The following is a 21,955-nucleotide window of genomic DNA, read 5'->3' as shown; positions in this document are numbered from 1 at the left end:
GCCCAGAGCTCATCAGCATCACAGTGTCTGTAAATAGTACATGCAAACCAGACTGCTAGTCAGGACGGTGGTGACACGCAGAGTGGCGGGTGGTGTGAACTTCAACCTCGCTTTACCTTACTTTTGTGAAATAAAGCCATTTTCTTTTCATGTCTCAAGGGGAAAGCTACATTAGCTCATGGTTGAGAGAGAGCCCTGGCACCCAGGGTCACAGGGATGTAACGAGGAGGATAACTTTGTCACCGAGCCCCTGTCACCTGATCATGGGACTGTTCAGTAGTGCAGAGACCCCCGTGTACACCGCAGAGCAGCGGCGCCTGTTGCCATCAGACTGTCTTATTAGGTTTCTGCACTTTCCCTGTTTTCATTTAAGCTCTGTGTCTGTGTTTAGTGCATGCGGTCTGCAGGAGTCTGTGCGGTGGGTCCCGGGACTCTGGGAGGGACCCTGATGAGGTGAGAGGCACGGCTTTGAAGCAGTCCACCCTAAACAGAAAGCTTCCTTCCCTCCCTCCCCCCTCCTTCCCTCCCCCCTCCTTCCTTCCCTCCCCCCCTCCCTCCTTCCCTCCCCCCTTCCTTCCTCCCTTCCTTCCTTCCCCCCTCCTTCCTTCCCTCCCCCCTCCTTCCTTCCTTCCCCCCTCCTTCCTTCCTTCCCTCCCTCCCCCTCCTTCCTTCCCTCCCTCCCCCTCCCTCCTTCCTTCCCTCCCCCCTCCTTCCTTCCCTCCCTCTCCCTCCCTCCTTCCTTCCCTCCCCCCTCCTTCCTTCCCTCCCCCCTCCCTCCCTCCTTGCTTCCCTCCACTCCTTTCCTCCCTCCCTCCACTTCTTCCCTCCCTCCCCCTCCCTCCCCCTCCTCTCCCTCCCTCCCCCCTCCTCTCCCTCCCTCCCCCTCCCTCCCCCCTCCTCTCCCCCCCTCCTCTCCCTCCCTCCCCTCCCTTTCCTTCCCTCCCTCTTTCTCTCCCTCGCTCCTTCCTTCCTTCCCTCCTTTCCTTTCCATATTTGCCTCCTGCTGGTCTTATGACTAGATCTGAGCTTCGGTGGCCGGCCGGGACAGGGCCCTGTCTGTCTGCTTTCCTGAGAATTTTCAGTGACACAGGACCATCATGTAAGCATTTGTTGAAAGAAGGGGTGTGATGTAAAATCACACGAAAGAGTGCTGGAAGTCAGGAGACCCTTTCAGTGACTCGTAGCTGCTGGGGTCACTGTTGGTGACCGCACCTCGGCCTGCGGATGCGTCCTGCGTTGGGGCTCCAGAAGACGCTGGCCATGCCCCCGAGGGTCAGAAGAACGGAGACAGTGTTTCCTCTTCCCCTAATTAAAGTGTGACCGATTGTCCTTATTCTTGGTGGTCATGTTCTGACACCGCTGAAGTTCTGAAGCACGGGTCCTCGCGGAAATGCGAAGTTGGCTCCAGAGCCCTGGCCCAGGCGGTGATCAGAACCTTGCTTCGTGCACACTTCCGCTCAGAGGAACTTGGTTTCCCAGGCAGCGTAGTTCTGTCACCTTGGACCCTCCACCAGCCCCGGCTCTGTGCCTTCGGGCACCCAGCACCTGCTTGGGGACAGTGAAGTCCCCAGAGCGAGAGCTGAGGTAAGAGGGCAGAATGGCCGCTTGTTTGACTGCAGCTGGGAACGTGAAGTCCTCAACTCACTTCTTGTAAACTTGTAATTAGGTGAGTTCACGGGAGGCTGTGAATATCGCGCTTGAGTGGCCTCACTTAGAACAATACACGTTTAGATGATGTTCACGTAAAAACTCTTTTCTTCACCGAGGTTCGGTCGTTTGTCTGATATGGGGCACATTTCACTGCATTTCACAGTGGGGCTTGTGCGCATGTGTGGTTTCCATTGAGATGACCAAAGCACTATTTTGTTTGCTAGGACACCTGTAATTTAAGAAAAAAATCGTCCGCAGAAACCTGGATGGTTCTCTCTAGGTTTATCCTGTGATTTACTTAAGTTCTAGTCTGACCCAGTGTGGGGACATTGGCACATAGGCTAACTGCTGGTGACAAGCACAGTCTTGAAAGATAAAACAAATCAGTCCCTAGGCTGGCAGCGTGCACCTTGACCTTGCCGACTTAGAACAAGCTTCCGAGAATGCACGTGAGCTCACGTGTCTGTCCTTGGTCTCAGCACCTCGCTGTGACAAGCATTCCCATGGCAAGTGCCTGTGTGGCTGTGTGGCGGCCATGCTTACAAAGTCGTACAACTGCCACTGTGACCCAGTTCCCAGTTCTTCCCAGTCAAAGTGACTTGGTTGTCGTAACTCTTTGACTTTTTAAGTCACGAAGATAGTCATTTAACTAGCACTCGAACTGAGCCGCACCCCAAAACTCCCTCCCGTGAGCCCCTCTGCAGCTAGCCTTTCCCTACCCGTCAGCCCAGGACCCACCGGTGACACACTGGGCCTCTGCCACCACGGCCCGCAAATGGGACAACGCAGTGTGCAGAGTGGGACATGGGCTCCTTCCTCGCAGGGTGCCTCTGAGTCCACCCGTGGTTTTGCATCAGGAGTTCCTCCCTCCCACGCCGAGCACGGCCGCATGTATGGGAGCACGGTGTCATCCAGGGTGGGGATTTCTAACGACAGCCGCGCAGATTCCGTGTGAACGTGGTGGCGGGGCACACGGAGTCTCAGTTTCACTGGGTGGGACACTCGCACACTTGTTCCCAGGACTCCGTCCTCCCTGGTGGCGAGGGACCCCGCTGTCCTGTGGTCTCGCCAGCACTTGCCGTTGTCCTGTTTCTTTGTGCCCTAGGAGGTACACAGTGGTGCTCCACGGTGGGTTCGCTCTTGTTCCTTGGCCTTGAAATCTGTGGATTTGCCATCGAACGGTCTCTGTTTAAGTGTCTATTCAAATTTATCGCCATTTAAAAAAAATGGTATCTTTGTTTTCTAACCATTAGATTTTTACGTTGTTTGTACACGATGGATGTATATCCACTTTCAGGTATGTGTTTTGCAAATAGCTCCTTCTAACTTTTAGGTTGACTGTTGTCTGTATTTTTTTGTTTGGGCGGTACTGGGGTTTGAACTCAGGGCCTCACACTTGTTAGGTGGACGGTCTGCGATTCGAGCCACTCCACCAGTGACTTTTCATTGTCTTAACAAAGTCATTCACAGAAGAAAAGCTTTTAATTTTGAGGATTTCCAGCTTATCAAATTTCCTGTATGGATTGTGTTTTCAGTATTTTTTAATGCAACGAAATTCACACAATGTAAAATTTACTGTTCTACGGTGAACGATTGAGCAGTATTTAATATGGTCACAATGTGCAAATACTGTGTTAGGCAGCTTTCTGTTACTGTGATAAGACACCCGAGGCAATCAACTGAAAAGGCAGAAAGGTTTATTTTGGCTCACGGTTTCAGGTCCCTGTTGCTTTGGGATTGAGTGCAGTGGCCTGTCACAGGTGGAAAAGGTGGGCTGTTCTCCTTATAGTGGCTGGGAAATGAAAAAGGGAGGAAGAAGAGGGTGGGGGTCCTAGGATCCTCTTCAAGGGCCGGCCCCAGTGACCTCACTTCCTCCCACGAGGCCCCGCCTCCTGAGGTTGCACCGCCTGCCAGTGGGGCCGAGGCTGGGGAGCAAGCCTGCAGCACGCGGGCCTCGGGGGAAGTCAGGATCCAACCCACAGCACTCCTCTCTTGCTCCGAAATGTCGCCACCTCCTCACACCCCCGAGTTCCCCTTGCTCTCTCTGTCCTCTGCCGCTCATAGCCGCTGCCATCTGCGTTCTGTCTCTGTGGAGGACCTGTGCTGGGAATTTCACGTCATCAGAATAACAAACACACCACGCGACTTTGTGCTGGCCTCTTAAGCTGAGGATGTTCCGAGGTCACTCATGAGGTAGCACACAGCAGCGTCCACTCACGTCCAGTGGCGAACGCTGTCCTGTGGCCCGAGTGTACAGCCAGGCACTCATGCCTTCATTCACTCGACCATCGTGAACATTCACGGGAAAGTGTTGCAGCCCCTGTTTTCAGTTCTTTTTGGGATCTAGTTGGAGTGGAATTGCTGGGTCACACAGCAATTCGGTACTTCACTTTGTTTTAGCGCCAAGCGTCAAATCTCAGGCCAACCACGCACCGTACCGCCAACCTTCCGTGTTTAACTTTAAGCACTGCCACATTGGGTTTTTTTTTTTTTGCACAGTAACTAAGCTATTTTATGTTCCTACCAGTCATGTATTAAGGTTCCAATTCCTCCACATCTTTGCCAATGCCTTCTGTCGTTTTTTCATTAAAATTTTTTTCTTACAGCCATCCTAGTGGGTGGGGGACGGTCTCACTGTCTTCATTTCTGTAATGACCGGTGATGTTGGGCGGCTATGTGTTTGGTAGCCATTTGGATATCTTCCTTTGAAAAATGGCCGTTTTTTAATGGGATTGTCTGCCTCTAAGAATACTTTCTGTGTTCTGGATGCTAGGTCCTATTTGCACAATACTTGTCACATTTGTGGATTGTCATTTTATTTTGATTCTCATTTTTTTGGGGGGGGTCCTGGGATCTGAACTCAGGGGTTCACACTTGCTAAGTGGGTGATCTACCATTAGAGCCGAGCCCCTCCAATCCTCTTTTAACTTTCTTGATAATGTCCTCTTACACACAAAAGTTTTCAGTTTTGAGGAAGTCAGTTTACCTGTCGTTTTCATCTGTTGCCCGTGCCGTTGGAGCCCTGTGAATCCCTTACAAATCCAGTGTCAAGATCGACCTCAGGGCAGGTTACGAAGGCGGTCCCCCCACTCCATCTTTACGAGGAGAAATCTGCCGCTAGCCTGGCTGGGGCTCTCGTGTGTGTGATAATTTGCTTCTCTCTCGCTGCTTTCCATGTTCTCTCTGTGCGTTTGGTGTTTGAAAATTTGATGGTAACACGTCTTGGTGTTACTCCCTGTTTTTCCTTCTTGGAATTTGTGGGGCTTCTTGGATATATGGATTCATGCCTTCTGTCAAGTCTGGTGCATTCTGGACCATCACTCCTTCAGATGCTGTTCTGGTCCGTCTCTCTCTCCGCTCTCTCATGACATGCTGGTGCCCCTGATGGCATCTCACGGGTCTCCTAGGCCCTTTTAATTTCCTTCATTTTTTTCTCTTTGTTTTTCAAGCTGGATGATTTCAGTTGACCTGTCTAACATCACTAAAATTTTTTTTTTATACCTATTCCAATCTGCCATGGGAACTCTTAGTGAATTTTTCATTTTGGGTATTGTACTTTTTAGCTCGACAACTTCTTTTTGGCTCTGTTTAATAATTTGTATATCTAAAAATTCTTGTCTTCATGCATTCTTTTTCCTGGTTCCCTCTAGTTCTTTGTCTGTGGCTTAATACATTGACTTGAAGTCTGTGTAACAAGTCCAGCGTCTCGGCTTCCTAAAGAACTGTTTCTGTTAATGTCGTTTTGAATGGGTCGTTTTTTGCTTGTTTCTTGCGTGCTGTGTAAGGTTTTTGTTGAAAACTGAGTATTTAAAGTGTTATGGAAACCCTGAAAAACAGATTATTCCCCACTGCCAAGGGTTTTGCTTCCTTGTTGTTTGCGTGCCGTCACTGTAGTTTGTTGGTTTTGATTTCCGTGAAGAGAAGTGGGGGAGAGGGAGAGGGAAAAGAGAAATGGGGGGAAGGAGAACATGAGTGGAGAAGAGTCAAAGGAGAAAACACAAGCTTTCCCTGGCCGGCCCAGGGGGTGGCCTGTGCTGGGCACCCCGTTGGTGCTCAGCAAGGCTGTTGACAGCTCACCCTCACCCTAGAGTTTGCCCTGAGCCGGGAGATTAGCCAGAGGTGACGCCTGTCCTGGGGACACCCCGCGTACTGGGCGATGCTCAGCGCCCCAATGTTTGCAAGAAGTCCTCCAGCGTGTCCTTGGGGTTTTGGAGCTCGACTGTGTGAAGTGCGGCGTGTTGCCCTAGGAGGCTGGCGGTTGTTCGTCACGTGGCAGGGTTTTTGGAAACGCTGCTGCTTCTCTGAGGTCTTGTGTAGGTGAAGCAGCGGAGAACCCGTGGCTTGTGCCTCCTGTAGCTGTAGGCAGGCAGCCCAGAAAAACAGGATTACTTGACAAAACCCACGGGACCTGGGTCCCCAGAGGGAACACAGGCTTCCAGATTCAAGACTGTCACCAAGCCAGGGATGAGGACGGGGCTGTGCTAAGCTACAAAGTCACAAGTCTGTCCTGTCACTTTCTTTAAGTCTCTTTTTTCCTGGTTTGGCGTTGTTTTGCTGGTATAAGCCTGTGGCTGTGTTCCACAGTTTTGATGGTTTTCCTTGGGTTTTCCACATTGCCTTGGGGGGCAGCCCTCGAAGCCACCAGTGCCACGACATTTGCCCCAGTCCTTCCTTGGTGTCGTATTAAGAACTTCTTGACCCTGGGTACAGACATTCTCTCCTTTCAGTTTTGCCACATAGGGTCAGTGGTCCATTTTGAGTTGTTTTTTATGTGAGGCATAAAGCCTGCGTCAGGTTCATTTTGTGAGCGTTCGATTGTTCCCGCCCCATTTATTGCAAGTGGGGCCTGGTGGGAGGAAGTCAGGTCACGGGGCGTGACCGTGAAGGGGACCCCAGGACTCTCTTTGCTTCCTGCCTGCCACGTGCTGTGGACAGGCCCAGGGCGACGGGGCCAAGTGACACGAACCAGAACCTCTGAACGTGGGCCACAATAAACCTTTTCCTGTGGTAAGGTGGTCGCCTCAGCTGTTCGTCACAGTGACAGACAGCTGACCAAAACAAGTATTCCCTTTCTTTGCATCTTCCCTCCTCATCTTTATAAAAACCGTTGTCCCTCAGCACAGGTCCATCCTGCACTGGTGACAATGTGTCCACTCCTTCCCGGTGTCAGCCTGGGCGTGATGAGCTTTGAACTCGAATCCTCCAGCTTTTTTCAGATTGTCTGGCTCTCTCAGACCGTTTGCTTTTCCACATACACCTTTCCTTATCGGTTGTCTTCTGCATATGAAAAAATTTCGTCTGCTTTTCGTTGACGTTGCGTCAGCTCCCTCTGCGTTAGTCACGCGCGGACGCCGGCGTTTCACTCGCACTAGCCATTTCAGGCCACAGGCAAGCTGTCACCGCGTGTTCAGGTTGTCCGTGGGTGTCTGCGTCTTCAGTGCACGTACCCTCTGTGGGTCGGGATGGATTTGTAGCTAGTGGTTTTTTTTTTTTTCAGTTTCTGGTTGTTCTTGCTAGTGTGGAAAAGGTTGACTGCTGTTTGTTAACCTGGCTGTCTGCGTTAATTGGGTCCACAAGCGTTTGTTGCAGAATCTTTGGGATTATCTGTGAACACATCCATACTGGCCGGGAATGGGAGGCTCTCGTACCTCATCTCCTCAGGCAAAGTCCCTTAGACTTTAGAACTTCTGTTAGCATTTGGGGGCAGGGGAAGGGCTACTGGTAGCATGGCCTCTCAGCTGACAATGTCTTCATCTCGTCACCTCTTCTGGAGAATATTTTCATTGCATTAAACGTCCTCAATTGGCAGTGCTTTCCTTTCAGCCATTTAAAAATGTTTCCACCATTTCTTAGAAACGTCTTCAGTCAGCCTGAGGTGGCGCACACCTGTGACCCGCCACTCGGGATGCTGGGGCAGGAGGATTGTGAGTTCAAAGCCAGCCCGGGCTACCTAGAAAGACCTTGTCTCAAAAAAAAAAAAAAAATCTACAGTCATTTGATGTTGTTCCCCTCTATAAAATATGGATTTTTCTCTGGCTGGTTTAAAAAGGTTTTTTCTATTTACTTTCAGTTTTTTCTTGTAATATATTGAGGCATGTGTTTCTTTGGCTTCATCCTGGCTTCATTCTTTGGGGGTTGCCGAGCTCCTGAATGTGTGGGTTTCATAAAATGTAGAAGTTTTTCAGCTGTAACTTCTTTTGGCAGTACTTGAGTTTGAACTTAGGGCCTCACACTTGCTAGACAGGCGCTCTACCACTTGAGCCACTCCACCAGCCCTTTGTCCATTGGTTAATTTTGAGATCGGGTCTCGCTTTAGGGCTGGGCTGGGCTGGGCTGGACAGTGACCCTTCTGTTTGCACTTCCCTGCGTAGCTGGGATGGCAGGCGTGTGCAGTCTTGTCCAGCCGTTGGTTGAGATGGGGTCTAGTGAGCTGTTTGCCCGGGCTCTCCTCAAACCTCACTCCTCTGATCTCCAGCTCCCAAGTAGTTAGGATTACAGGCGTGAGCCACCATGCCCGTCACCAGTGGTGACTTATTAAAAAAAATATTACTTTTTTGCTTGCCTATCCTCATCTCCTACTGGACATCAGTGACAAGAAAACTTGACCTTGTGTCATACTGTCATTTATCCCTGAGTCTTGGTTTGCTTTTATTTTCTAACTTTTTTCTTTTGTTATTCACATCGAGTGATTCATAATGATCCATCTTCAAATTCTGGGTCTTTTATCTGTCACCGTCATTCTCCTGTTGAGTCCATCCTGTGATGTTTTGTTACACTCCATATCCTGATCGTAGGACCCTTCAAGTTACCCTGTGGAATTGTGGATGGTTATAAGAAATACTTTCCCTCTTGTGTAATCGAATCAATCTCTGATCATCTTGGTATTTCCAGCTGTTGTCTGATTTCCCTGTGAGGTGAGAATTTCCTGGTTCTCCGTGGGCAAATAATTTTAGTTTATATCCTGGCTATTTCGACGTGATCTTTTGAGTCTGTGCATCCTGTTTACATTTTCAGAAAATTGTGGCCATTGTTTGGTTTGTTTTAACAAACTCTCCACTGGTCAGGTCTGGCTGTGAGTGGTCATGGGGACCTGTCCCTCGCACACGCCACTGGGAGGCCACTGAGAGCTGGGGGTGGTCTGTCCTCCCATGAGTCCTCAAGGCCTCGGCTCCATTTCCCACTTCAGGGGACAGTGTCATGAACTTGCTCTTGCATTTGACCCCCGAGACTGTCCGCCTCCCTGGCTGCCCCAGGGCTTTTGCCCGGGGCTGGCCAAAGCTGGGACCTCAGTTTCCTGAAGGAGAAGGAGGGAGAGGGAGGAGAGGGAGAGAGGAAAAGGAAGAATGGCACTGGAAGTCATCCTGCACTCTGGAGACCCCAGGTCTTGTAGTTGGTCAGAACATCCCCTTCAGGGGCTTCAGAATCTTTGATGTCTTCCCAGCTGCCTCAGTGGGCGTGGGCTGGGAGAGTGCACAGAGATGCCCCATGGCAATGCGTTTTTCTGTCTTCCTCACCCTCGGGAATCCCCTTTCTTGCTCTCTGACCCAGAAAAGGGTTTTCCTGGGGCCCTTTCTGTTGCACCCAATGAGCACCTGTCACCTGCCTGTGGATCCAAACTGGGTGACACCGCATGGAAAAGAAAGCCCAAAACAAAGCAGGAAACCTATCGTTAGTTTGGTGGTCATTGCCATCTGGAATTCTGTCTTCCTGGCCCCACCTGCTAACTCTTGCTCTGCAGTCCACAGAGGCTCTGGAGTCTCAGAGAGACCAGGAAAGAGTCCCGAGGCTTCTTCCAGGGGAGGCGCTGTATTGAAGACTGCCGTGCTCCATCTTTTAGGGCCAGACCTCTTCCCTCCTGAGAGGATACGAAGTATGTTTTTGTAATTTTGTGCAAGCGGTTTTTTGGTTTTTTTTCTGTTTCTCATTTTGGTATTTGGTGCCCTGCTACCAGTAGGAAGATCACATGATCGGGAAGGAGCCAGGCTGGGAGGTTTACCTTCGAGAAAAACACGAGTGAAATATCTTTGCCTCTTTGCCTTTCAGTCCTGCACTTTTGAGTTGCTCGGGTCCCCTGTCCGTGTCCCTCTCTGGGGACTCTTGCTGCTGGGTAGCAGTTGGAGCGGCTGGCAGAGTCACGGCTGGCAGTGGATAGTTGCTTTCTGAAATACCCAAGTGAGAAGAGAGGAGGCATTTTAAGGGTTGAGGCTGTAGGAGGAGCGGAATGGGCATTTCTTCACATTTCTTCTTTTTAAAAAACTGTATGAGTTTTTCATTTTTGTTCCACCATTTGTATATAAAAAGATTTCTCTGTAGATTATAACGGGTGCACCACCATAGTTCAGGATGGACAGGAAGGCTTTCCCGAGTGGGGAGACAGACAGGGTAGACTTGAACTCTGTACGTTCTGCTCAATTTTGCTGTGAACCTAAAATTGCTAAATAATTTAAAACTTTTTATCCACCAAATTCCCAGTGACTTTGACATGGCTGCTGTGCGGCTTGCCACTTCTCCATGATACAATGCCCTGGGCTCCCATTTGGATTAAAAATTGAATAGAAAAGAAAGCCAAGAGTTGATAGAGAATGCGACCAGAGAATGGTGGAAGTGGCTTTGCCACAGGGTTGGCAGGCGCCCTGACAGGTGATTTCTCACAGCCTGCCTTGTGGATGGCGTGGGCTCCCGTGAGCCTGGCGAGGCCTGGGTGCAGCTGCATCCCGTAGCCTGGATGCCATGAGTTTTCCCAACAGTCGGCCTTAATTCCCGCCTCGTGGGCATCCGTGTGTCCTTCCCACTCTTTCTCTTTTCCATTTTGCCTCTGCCTTCCCGCAGCCCCCAGGACCAGGCTGAGTGTGAAAGCACACGTTCTGTGTCCTGGCCAGGGGCTCAGAACTCACTCTGAGACCAGATTATTCTTGGAGAATGTTCAGGAAACTCCCTGGTTTTCTTCTTGGCACGACTTTACTCACTCACTTCCTCTGCCACACCCATGGAGAGAGAGCGTCAGGTCTGGAAAGTTCAGAACCATCGCTCTGGGGGCACTCAGGCTTCGTTCACTGTTGACTTTTAAAGCTCAGGAGAGAAACAGCAGACGAAGTGCCACATGCCATCATGTGACATTCAGGGGACTTTGGGAAAACGGTCCTATGCCAGCGTGGCACCTCCTCAGTCATGCCACTCCTAGCTGGCAGCTCCCCACCTCTGTAATTCTTATCAAGTTTCTAATGCCTTTCCAAACTATGCTTTTCTCACAAATGTGTCCCCTGAACAACACTTTTGATCCAGTTCACTTGAGATCGTGGGAAAAGAAACAGCAGGCACAGAAACAGTCAGCCGGAGCAGAGTTCCCTAGAAATCGGGGCTGACCACACTGAGTGCCAGCCGTAGGGTGGCAGAGGGGACCTCACAGCTGCAGATCTGGTTGGAACACCATGTTTAGGACATTTGGTCCTCTCCTCTGACACTGGCTTGCAAACCAAATAATGGTGTTTTCTAAAATAGCTCCCCAGTCTCTAGAGTGTGCTTTCGGCATGCAGTAAGGCAGACTAGCGAAAAAAAAAACCAAAATGGATCTTAGGTTTTATTCCACTTTATTCTGGATACCATGTGTCAGGAAATAGAAGGAAGAGGAAAAACTCGCTTGGCCATACGAGAAGCTGAAAGAAGCCTGGGAGCCAAGGGAGCCCTGGCCGAGGGTGGTGGCCACTTTGATTTAAAGGCCTGCACCTGTAATCTAATTAGCGTCGAGCCAGTGACAAGTACAGTGGCCTGTTTGGTTCAATAATAACACATTTATACGAAAGGTTAATGAAATGAAATTCCCCTCCATCCAATTCATTAGCGACCGTTCTACAATCAAGGGTTGCTAATGGAACAGAGATTAAATATTCATGCTCGTAAATTTCCCGCGTCATTTCTGATTTTCCTTCATTTCTGCTTCCGTCTGTTGAATTTTGCAAGAGTCCCCCCCCAAAAAAAGCTGATTCAGAGGTCAAGTGCACACCATGAATTCTTTCCTCGGAGGTGGTGTGGCCTACAGGAGAGGGACATCAATGTGGCAGTTTGGCTTTGTGGCTGTGATTGGGGACAAATTTTGTGACCACCTCTTTGTTCTGTGGTCACCGTCACACCTCCCTGAGGAATTAATAAGACATGCTTTGGAAGTACCTGGCGCAGTGTCTAGTTCACAGCAGTCGGTCTGTAAACGGGTCCCTTAGAAAGGTTCTGGAAGTCAGAGAGCTGCAGAAATCCGGGGTGACTTCCAGGTGTGGGACGAGCACGACAGCACCCGGCTCCTATCAGCGCTGATCGGGGTCAGGCGTGGGGCCCGGGAGCCGGGTTGCAATTCTGATCAACGGAGAGGAAGGAGTTCCCCACCCCACTCTGGGTCTGTCATTTCCCCTTTTCCTCCTTGCTGTCACCTGGTCTGTTTGATGCAGGGGTGTGAAAACTTGGACTAGGGACATGGGATGCGTGCCTTCATGTGTGAGCCAAGTGACCAGTGTCTAATGAACACGGGTCACGTGTGTGTGCACATTGGCTCACACACATGGTAGAGCCGGGCCCGTCACCTTTCACTAACCCAGGCCCTGAATCCTGAAAAAGTGTGTGTCACGGTCGTATCTCGATCATCCGTGAGAAATGCCAAGTGTGCACACAGCAACACGGCCGGCTCTGTCCAGACAGGGAGGAGACAGAAAGTCAGATCTCCAGTCACCGCTTCCCTTTTGCGTTCTCGCACTGTCCCCTCCCCATCGCAAGGGGCTCCATGTCATCGTTTCCTCTTTTGGTTGTGTTCCATCATTGCTGCTGCTTTTGTAAAACTGGAATCAGCGTTTCCGTGTTGTCCACTTCTATTCATTTTTAAAACAGAATAGAAGTGGAAATTTGGTAGAGAGGTGATTTGCAGACATTGCTGAGAGGGGCGGTGACGACATGGAAAGTACGTGTTGGCTAGGGAGTGAGTGAGAGCCAGGTTTAAAGAAGCTTAGATCCAAATTGCAAATGACAGGCTGGGGACACTGAAGAGTAGCATCTGAGAGCAGGGATTGAATCAAGATCAAAGGGCAGACTGTGCACACGCGCGGGTGGGGTCACCGGTGGTGCACTGCACTTGACACGGGTACATGCTGTCACTTCTCTTCATCACCTCTCTATGTGTCTGTCCCACATTTCGTGTTGCAGATGTCCACGTGTCGCCGTGAGCACCATCTATTGCCTCCTCACTCACTTGGACCACGAGCCAGTGGGGTGTTAGGTTGTGCTGGCTTTGGTGACATTTGAACTCAGGGCCTCACGCTTGCTAGGCAGGCACGCCAGCACTTGAGCCGCTCTGCCAGCGCTTTGGTGACATTTGAAATTGCCAACCAGGAACGAATGCTGGGAGTAAAGCTGGGAAGGTTTGTCGTTATGTCCGGGGTGGCTTGCAGGGTGAAGGGTGCAGCGTTTGAAATGTTTAGTCTTTGAACATTTGCACTTTAGCCTCCACATAATGAAAAGCAAAAGCTTGCAAATGCGGTAGTCGTTAGTTGTGTTTCTGGTGCTCGTGCAATGTTACAGAAGTATTCTTAGCTAATTGAGCTTTTCTATTTTATGTGTGAGGCCTGAACAGTTCCTCTGGCCCTTAGTGACAGGTGTCAGTCAGACATAAGCCCTGGCCACGAGAGGAAGAAAGGCAAAAAAAAAATCATTGTAATTCAACCTCTCAGCTCCACTAGTCTGTATTTAAGATCAGGTCGCCAGAGCCCAGGGGCCACCACGGGATGCTCTGAAGTCAGCCACGACCCTAAAGCTTAATCACTCTTTATCAAGAGTGGCCCACACCCTAAATATCAACTCAGTGTGGCTGGGGGAGGTTTTCACAAGGGAATTTCCCAAAACAAAGACCCAAACCTGAGAGCTAGACAGGTTAGGGATTTCAAACAGAAGTTCTCTATCAATCAGGGTGAGACAGTAGTTTCCATCAATAATAGTAAATAGTTTAGAAAATGACCCAAACCCAGGAAATCACCCCAGGGGCCAAAAAGGACCCAAAGCTGAGTTTCTCTGTCAATATTCTAACCTGAAAACCTGACCTGTCGTTCTCTCACCTGAGCACCCACTTTCATCTGCTGAAAGTGTGTAAATAAACCTTCCTATTACTTTTACTAAATCTTTGTGTCTCGCTGCAGTTCTTCTCCTGCCTGACACAGGAACTGAGGTCATTATCAGCCAGTGCCATTTTTCCAGGAACACTAGGACACTTGAATATGCAGGCTTCCCACCTGTGGCCTGGACTGTTAACGCTCCCTGTGAGTTTCTCTTCTTCCTGGCCTGGGTGGGATCCCGGTCACCTTGTCTCCTCCCTCTGCAGCTCCTGGATGTCACATCAGTTTCCCTGATCTCAGCACCCCATGTCCTGTGCTTTGGAGAAAGCTGGCAGAGGATCAGGGCGCAGCCTCCATCATTCCAGTGCCTTCGGCCAGGTGGCTCAGGTTCCCTTGGAAGGCCTAGCCTTTAGTTTCCCACCGCTTGCAGCCTCTTGTGGGGCAAGGGAATTTTTTTGAGATCCGTGTTCCTGTTAAGTCTCTTCTCGTTAACTAAGAACGAGAACAGCCCATTTGATGGAGTGCTTCCTCTGCGACAGGTGCGTGCCGCTTCTCTGTTCTGTCACCGTGGCCTACGATCTAGCTTAAACGCCACACCGGTATCTCTTTCACAGAGGTCCAGAGACTCATTTCTTTCAGTAGTGATGTGTACGTGCGTGCCATCAAGAAGCCGTGGGGGACGTTGGGGAGACCACGCTGAGACCCTGGAGCAGGGCTGTGGCAAAACTTGAGTCCTTGGAAAATAAGGATCAGCTGACTTTTGAAACTGGTTGTTCCCAGGAGGGAACAGGAGGCTTTTGGCCCTTCTCTCCTCCACCTCCTTTTAGGATATTTTCCCAAGGATAGAGAGAGAGAGAAAGAGAGAGAGAGAGAGAGAGAGAGAGAGAGATCTGTTTTGTTTTGTTTTGGCGGCCCTGGGATTTGAACTCGGGGCCTCATGCCTGCTAGGCTGTGCTGTACCACTCGAGCCTCTCCCCAGCCCGATACGTATATTTTAGTTAAGCATTAAGGTAGCACTTCCAGACTTTTGTAAACTGCAGTTCTTTTTAGCTGGGATGCACCATGTTACAGCCTTTTGGATTTCTGAAATCACCTGAACTGTGAAGTGAAAAGGACAATGACAAATGTCTGTAGACACGTTAAAGATTGCCACGGTGGCAAAATTATAGGTTAAGCTTCCGAGCAGCAGTTTCGAGTTCCATACTTCACTGCGATCCCATAGGTACCACTGGGGTTAAGTGTGTCGGACTGAGAAAAGTCAGGTTTGTGCTGCGGACAGGGCCCTGAGCGGGAGCACTGAGGTGGAATAAGAAGTCAGATAGTGTAGAAAAAGTTGTCAGGAGCGTCGGATGTGTGGGTGACATGGTTTACTTTATTTATCTGTGTTTTCCGTTGCTGGGTATATAAGTAGTAACAACTCATCCCGTCGCTTCTTCTTGACTCCACTCTGTGTACTTGAAAACAAACTGCAGTTTTTTAAAACTGTCCTAAAATTTAAATATTTAGGTATTTCCTAAAACCAAGCCAGCTAAGGGATGTAATGGACAAAAAAAAAAAAAAAAAAAAAATCTGAGTTTCTAAGCGAAGCTCACAAATTTTAGAGAACTGCTTGGAAATATTGGGCCTGAAACGTCACAGCGAGTGTGCGACCATGTTACATTGTCTTGGAAGGACTAACCCACACTGACTTTCCCCTTTTAATTATATTGGGGGAAATACCCAGTGAGCTGAATTTATGTTTCATTTTTATGCAAAGTGCCAGATTCTTCAGTGAGTTGCAAAAAAATTGCCAAGCTTGTCCTTGGGTGGGTATAAAGGGTACAAAATATTTTTATCCTATTGCCTTTTTTGTTTGTTTATTTATTTTGCAGTAGTGAGATTTGAACTCAGGATCTACACCTTGAGCCACCCCACCAGCACTTTTTTGTGTTAGGTATTTTCAAGATAGGGTCTCTTGAGCTATTTGCCTGGGCTGGCTTTGAACCGTGATCCTCCTGATCTCTGCCTCCTGAGTAGCTGGGATTACAGGCGTGAGCCACGAAATGTTTTTAAATCATCAAGAAACAATAAAAACAATCCAGGAATAAGTGCCAGAAAATGGGTTAATATCAGCAGGTGTCCCCAAAGCAAGAAGAGTGATGGTTGTAAGCGCAAGCTGCAGTGCCCTTGTGTTTTCTGATGTCAACTGTCCCCTGTGCTTTGACCCAGGGCGTGTGGTGTCCCCTGTGCTGGCCCGGTGTCCTGTGGAGAGTCCCCTCTTCCCTATGGGCCGCAGTGTGCTAAGTGTGCATCTCCCCTTCCTTTCCAGGCATACTTCCGACAGGGTGTCGCCCTCCAGTACCTGGGACGTCACGCCGATGCCCTGGCAGCCTTTGCGTCTGGCCTGGCCCAAGACCCCAAGAGTCTCCAGCTTCTGGTGGGGATGGTAGAAGCAGCCATGAAATCTCCCATGAGAGGTGAGCAGACCGCAAGGACACTCTCTGACTGCTTCTAAGAGCTCAGCCTCGGGTACAGGGGACCCACTGAGCTCTGACACTCAGACACTGGAGGATGAGGAAGCGCGGTCGCTCCCTGAGGTCAGTGAGGCAGACAGTGTGGCTGGAAGGCCGCTGGCCTAGACATGGCTGGACCTAGGTTAGAGTCTCCAGCTTTTCATGAGCTAACTCGACGACCACGGGTAAAACAAATGGACTTGTCTGGATTTGGGGGCCATTTAAACAATAACCCCCCCCTTTTGTGGTTCTGAAATTCTGTAATTCTAAAGCAATGCTGTAAGTTGATTTTCCTGTGTCTTGAACAGGGCTTTGTCCTCCTTGCCACATGGGAGAAGTTAGTGGGATTGGGACATGGCCCAAGGCAGACTTAGGTTAGAGGCAATAAAACCGCAGCCGTGTCCCTCAAAGCCCACTCAGACCCTTGGGTCAAGGCGGCAGCATTTATTCACACTCCAAGTGCCCACTTCCGAGGTCCAAGAGGGAGTCCGGGCACGCAGTCAGTCGCCGTGCTGGGCAACATGGCAGGTAAGGCTTGTGCTCCCCAGGAGAGCCCAACCAAGCTCGTTTGGGCTGGGCCCAGTCCTCTCCGCTCGGGAGGGAGCTGTCACAGGCAGGGCCTCTCTTACTTGGGAGAGAGAGACCCTCTGACAAGGAGAGGCCATGCAGCAGAGTCCCTTTGGAGGACATTGGAAAGCACACTCTGATAGGTCTTCATCCTCCACAGTGGTCCCCTCCTATGTCATCCATAACCAGTCTGCTGATTGGCTACCTCCTGGGGTGTAACCCAGGTGGGGTCCGGGCGGCTGCTCTAGACGTCATCACGTCTTAGCATGAGTGTCACCGTGTCGGATGCCATATTGGCGTTTCTCGGCTGCATGGCTTTTCAGTCCTGTCCATAGAGACGCTGTCCTGGTGTTGGTGGCAGCTGTTTATCTGTAGTCCAGGGGTCTGGCAGCTCACTGATTCTGAACTGCAAAACACCCAAAGTACAGACAAACTTTGCAGTTTGTTACGCGAGGCTGTGTGTTCTCTACATCCTGGATGGACCAGTGTGTCTTCTAGAAGTAATTTAGACACCAGACATTCTTCCATTTCATAAAAGCAAGCGTTACATAACCATGGGTGAATCTAGCGTGTTTCAGAGGAGTTATAAAAGATGTTGAATTAAAAGGCGAGAGAGAAAAGACAGACAGACCGACAGTCGTTTACAACATGTTTTCTCTGTTACCCTACTTTATTTCCGGAAGAACACGAGAGCGGGTTGAAAATGGCACCATGGAGGTTGGAGCAGTTCTAAGGCCCAAAATAGATTGGTTCCGATCTAAAATAGATTGGTTACTGTCCCGCCCTCTCCCCCCAACCCCCCAGGCCAGGGACATTAATTGTTCTTCGTTTTTTAGGCAGCATCTTTCTGTGTAGCCCGGGCTGGTCTCAAACTGGAGATCCCCCTGCCTGAGCTTCTGCGAGCTGGGATTACAGGCGTGTACCCCCATACCCAGCGAGCTCGTTGATGTTTGAGGAGCGAGCCCTGGGGAAGATTTGATGTGACGAGCGAGCGAGTGGCTAAGGCAGGCTCGCAGCATCCAGTAGACGGCTAGTGTCACCTCTTGCTGATTAAGTTACGCCAAACACAGCTCTCCTGACTTGGCGGTGGTGCGTTTTTGAAATTCTCACACACAGGAGAATGAACGTGAAGTCTCCGATGGCAGTTAGCTAGCTCCAATTAGATAGTTTCAATATTGCCACCAATGTTGTGTTTGGCTCAAAGTACATGCAAATAAAAGTCTGACGAGCGGAATGGTACTAGCATGGCCTCTGGGTAATTCATAGCTGTAAAAAACGTGCTCCTGAAAGTTAGGGATTTCATGTTTTAGAAAGAAAGAGGCAAGGAAAGCTCTCCTCGTGTGATTTTATAAGCCACGGAAAGCCAGGTCTGCGGCAGGAGCCTAATGGCTTCTCCCACTGTGGGATGTGCTGTTAATAAACTGACTCAGAGCAGATGCTCTGGAGCTCCCGGGCTGGGGGGCCAGGCAGGGGGGCGGGAGACAAAATTAACCTGCCCTTCTCTTCCATTTTTCTAGCCTTTTCTCATTTCTTCCCTTCCCCTCACAAAGAATATGCAGGGACGTTTGTTACCTTGTTCATGGAGTGACCGCTTTGAATACTTTGATGTGTTGATATCAGCACAGTCAGACTCGCCATTTTGCCTTTGAAGCAATTTGTTGAGATAAATGTAATCAAATCTTCCCTGTGCTGCAAAAAATAGCCCAGAACTGCTGCCACCCTCGGGTTGTGTGTCCTTGTCCCTTCCTGGCTTCTGGGAGCGACCTGAGGCTGACCCCAGAGAAAGGCTTCCTACATTTCTCTGGCTTCCCCCAAGGCAATTTAATTCATCTGGCTTATTTTTAGCCTTGCCTTTCCCACTGCGCCATTCTGGGTGGGCTCTTTTACCCACGTCCCCCTAGACTCAGCTGCTTTGCACAGTGTCCTGTGTGTCACCACGTCCTCAGGACCTTGGAAATTCACAGAATCTGTCACCGTTTGCTGCTCCGGCATCTCCAGGTCCCTGCCATTGCTGCTGTGGTCTGGGACCCCATGGGTGGACCTGACTGATGTGTCAGTTGATTTTGCTGTGAAATTTGTACAGGGACAGAAAACTCCCTGGCCAGGAGCTTCTGTAAGCAAACCAACCCTGCGGCCTGCACAGGCTTCCTACGGTGTGGTCTTCGGGGAAGTGTCAGGATTTTTTTTTAGGGCTGGGGTATAGCTCAGTGGTAGCCCTTGCCTAGCATGTGGGAGGCCCTGGGTTCCACCCTCACTATAGGAAAGGAAAGAGGAGAGGAGGGGGAGGGGAGGGGAGGGGAGAGGTAAGTGAGGAGCAGAGGGGAGGGAAAACATTTTGTGAAAGGCAGGCTCAACCTACATCAATACTCTTCTTTCTATATAAATATTTTCTGTTTATGCGTGTGAAAGTTAATTTGATCTTTTATTGTCGCTGACTGTACATCTAGGAAACGGAATCAAATCTGCTTTTCTTTATTTTCATAGCTTCACACATGCTCAGAAACTGGGAACGGGTGGAGCGCTTTCTCCTGTGAATACCGTTCCATTGCCATATGTAATGCGTGCCCCTTAAATCGCTAATAAAAATATAAAAACGAGCATAAATGTAGATGGAGCCTTTCTTGCAGGCGAGTCTTTGTTATCCCGTGGCATTTTCAGTTTCCCGCTTTCAGGCCATCTTTCAGCATTTCGGTCGTTGTCTGCTGTCAGTGTTTAAGGGGTTTGGACATGGTGGCACACTGAGGCTGCCAGCCTGGATTTAATAATCTAATTACAGCAGGAGATTGAGTTTGCCTTTCTGTGCTCCTCTGACGGTGCCAGGCCCGTCTCAGCTGAGGGTTCTCCTGTGCCACCTTCTCTTCTCTGCTTCATTCAGTAATCTAAAGACTTCAGTGGCGATGGTGTCACCTGTGGTCTTGCTGCCAGCTCCCAGGGGTTCAGAACACCCATGGGATGCGGCTGTGAGTGACCCAGGGCTTCCCCCAGGGTCAGCTGGCCTCGCCTCTCTGCCTCGCTGTCCACCCTCGGCCATCTCTTTCCCTCGGATTTTCTTCTAGGGGCTGTCACTTTCCCCAGGAGGCCTACTTCTGAAATGCTGTGTTAGAAGCGGGCTTTCTGCCCACAGGACCAGGATCCCATTCCAGCACTGCCGTTCTGGTCCACTGCCCGAGCAGGGTGGCTTCCTGGCCCCCTGGCCAAGCCCTCTCTGTGCCCTCTGTGGTGCCGAGAGCCAGGCCTCCATCCTGCGCTCTGCCATGGTGGCAGGGGTAGACACAGGCTGCCATCATGGACACGAGGGGCCTCTGTGCACTCATGGGCTGTCTCTCGAGCCTGCGCCCCTTACCTGGCTCCAGGTACCCCAGCTGAAGCTCCCTGTGCCTTCCAGTGGCTCCCAGTCCTACGCCAGCTCAGTCACTTCCCCTGGGAAGCCCCACCAGACAAGGGCATAGCCAGTGGTTCCAAGGACTCTGGCTGCAAAGCCGTGTCCCTAAGAACCAGCAACCGGCCACCAAAGGTCACCACAGCCCTTCTCACCAACTGGCTTCTTACCAACAGCTTTTGGAAGAGCTCTGTGAGGTGTTGGATGCAGAAGTGACAGGCCACCACGAGACTGTTGAGCTCAGACGTTACATCGTCAATCACGATGTTAATGTCTGAGAAAGTCTCAGAAGTGAGACTGAAGACATGGCGTCACTTAGCCAGTGTGACCCTTTGCGGTCAGTCCGGCAGGGGTCAGGACGTGAGGCTCGGTTCAGCTTAGATTCTAAAGCCTTTGTGTTTCAGAAACACGCCACAGCTGATCGATGGACATTGCCAGGGATCTTCACGTTCTCATGAAATGCGTTTCACGTTGGCTATTTCATGTGTTATGCATGAGTTCTAGAAAAACAACTTAATAGCTCTACAGCCTGCCAAAACTCTGTTCTGTCTAGCTTGCTCAAAATCACAAAATGAGTCCTTTTGCTAATAGCTTAGTTTACCCGAGAACCAGAATTAGAATTGTAGCATACTGGAATTGTGGGGTGCAGTAGCTCATGGCTATAGTCCCAGCTACTCGGGAGGCTGAGTGGGAGGATTGTTTGAGGCCAGGAGTTTCCTCATCTCAAAAAACAAAAACCAAAACCTGCTAATAAGAGCTTCTGATGAGTGAATGTGACCGTGAGATGATTGCCGTCCAAAACAGAGGCATTTGACATTAAATATTTTTTAATTTATGCCTCGCAAAATGGACATCTTGTGTACAGCCGTACCCAGGCCTCGTGGTAACTTCCCCATCCGTTTACGTGTGCCCGGTGTACCTGTACACACACGTGGATGTGTGTATTGCTACAGTCACAAGGTGAGGACGGAGCGGGTGAGGTGGCTTTGAAACACCAGTCTCTTTATCCAGGACCCAGTGTTTGCTCCATCATTCCCCCGTCAGCCTCCTTCCCTACACACATCCTCCGCCTGTCAGCGCTCCCTGTCACTCTCTGCGCCATTCTTCCCCTGCCCCCTTCATCTGGGACAGTCCTGCATAAAATACCTTCCACTCAGGAACAAAACCCAAAGACTTGCTTCAGTCCTACCCTTTCTTTAAGAAACCAAGTTCTAGCTGGGCGCCATGAGTAACGCCTGTAATTCTAGCTATTTGGGAGGCTGAGATGGGGAGGATCATGATTCAAGACCAGCCTCGGCAAAGCAAGTTCATGAGACCCCATCTCAACAAAAACAAAACAAAACCGGGTGTGGTCGTTTGTGCCTGTCATCCCGTCTACAGTGGGATGCCTAAAATAGGACTGTCTGGGCCAGCCTGGGGAAAAAAGCAAGACCCCCATCTCCAAAATAACTACAGCAAAAAAGAGCTGCTGGCATGGTTCAAGTGGTAGAGCACCTGCCTAGCGGGTATAAAGCCCCGAGTTCAAACCCCAGGACCGCCAAAAACAAGCCAGGTTCTGCCTCCTGGAAGCTCTCTGATTGCCCTGGGTGTCACTCCCTGTATTTCACCTTTGCTTTCACCTTTGACCTCCGCACCTGCCTTTAGTGTGCTTGTATTCTCTTTCCTATAAACCCCAAGTGGGCCTTGGATCTTGTATTTCTCCTTTCTTCAATTTCATTTTCATCCAGTGAAAACTTGTGCAATCAAAGACTTCTTCTGGATAATGACACGGGGTTTGAAGGTGA

The 21,955-nt window shown here is 50.1% G+C and overlaps 1 protein-coding gene across 1 annotated transcript in view; it reads left to right on the top strand.

Moving 5' to 3' along the window:
* Positions 1 to 21,955, top strand: part of Ttc28 (tetratricopeptide repeat domain 28) — a 444,103-nt gene that overhangs the window by 238,736 nt on the left and 183,412 nt on the right. The window contains 1 exon segment of the mRNA XM_074060812.1: positions 16,042 to 16,189. Within this exon segment, the coding sequence (XP_073916913.1) occupies positions 16,042 to 16,189 (148 nt within the window).

This window comes from Castor canadensis, chromosome 18 (assembly GCF_047511655.1).
Source record: "Castor canadensis chromosome 18, mCasCan1.hap1v2, whole genome shotgun sequence".
NCBI classification, from domain to species: Eukaryota; Metazoa; Chordata; class Mammalia; order Rodentia; family Castoridae; genus Castor; species Castor canadensis.
Note: the sequence above shows the minus strand (reverse complement) of the source record. Positions and strands in the feature narration are given on the sequence as shown.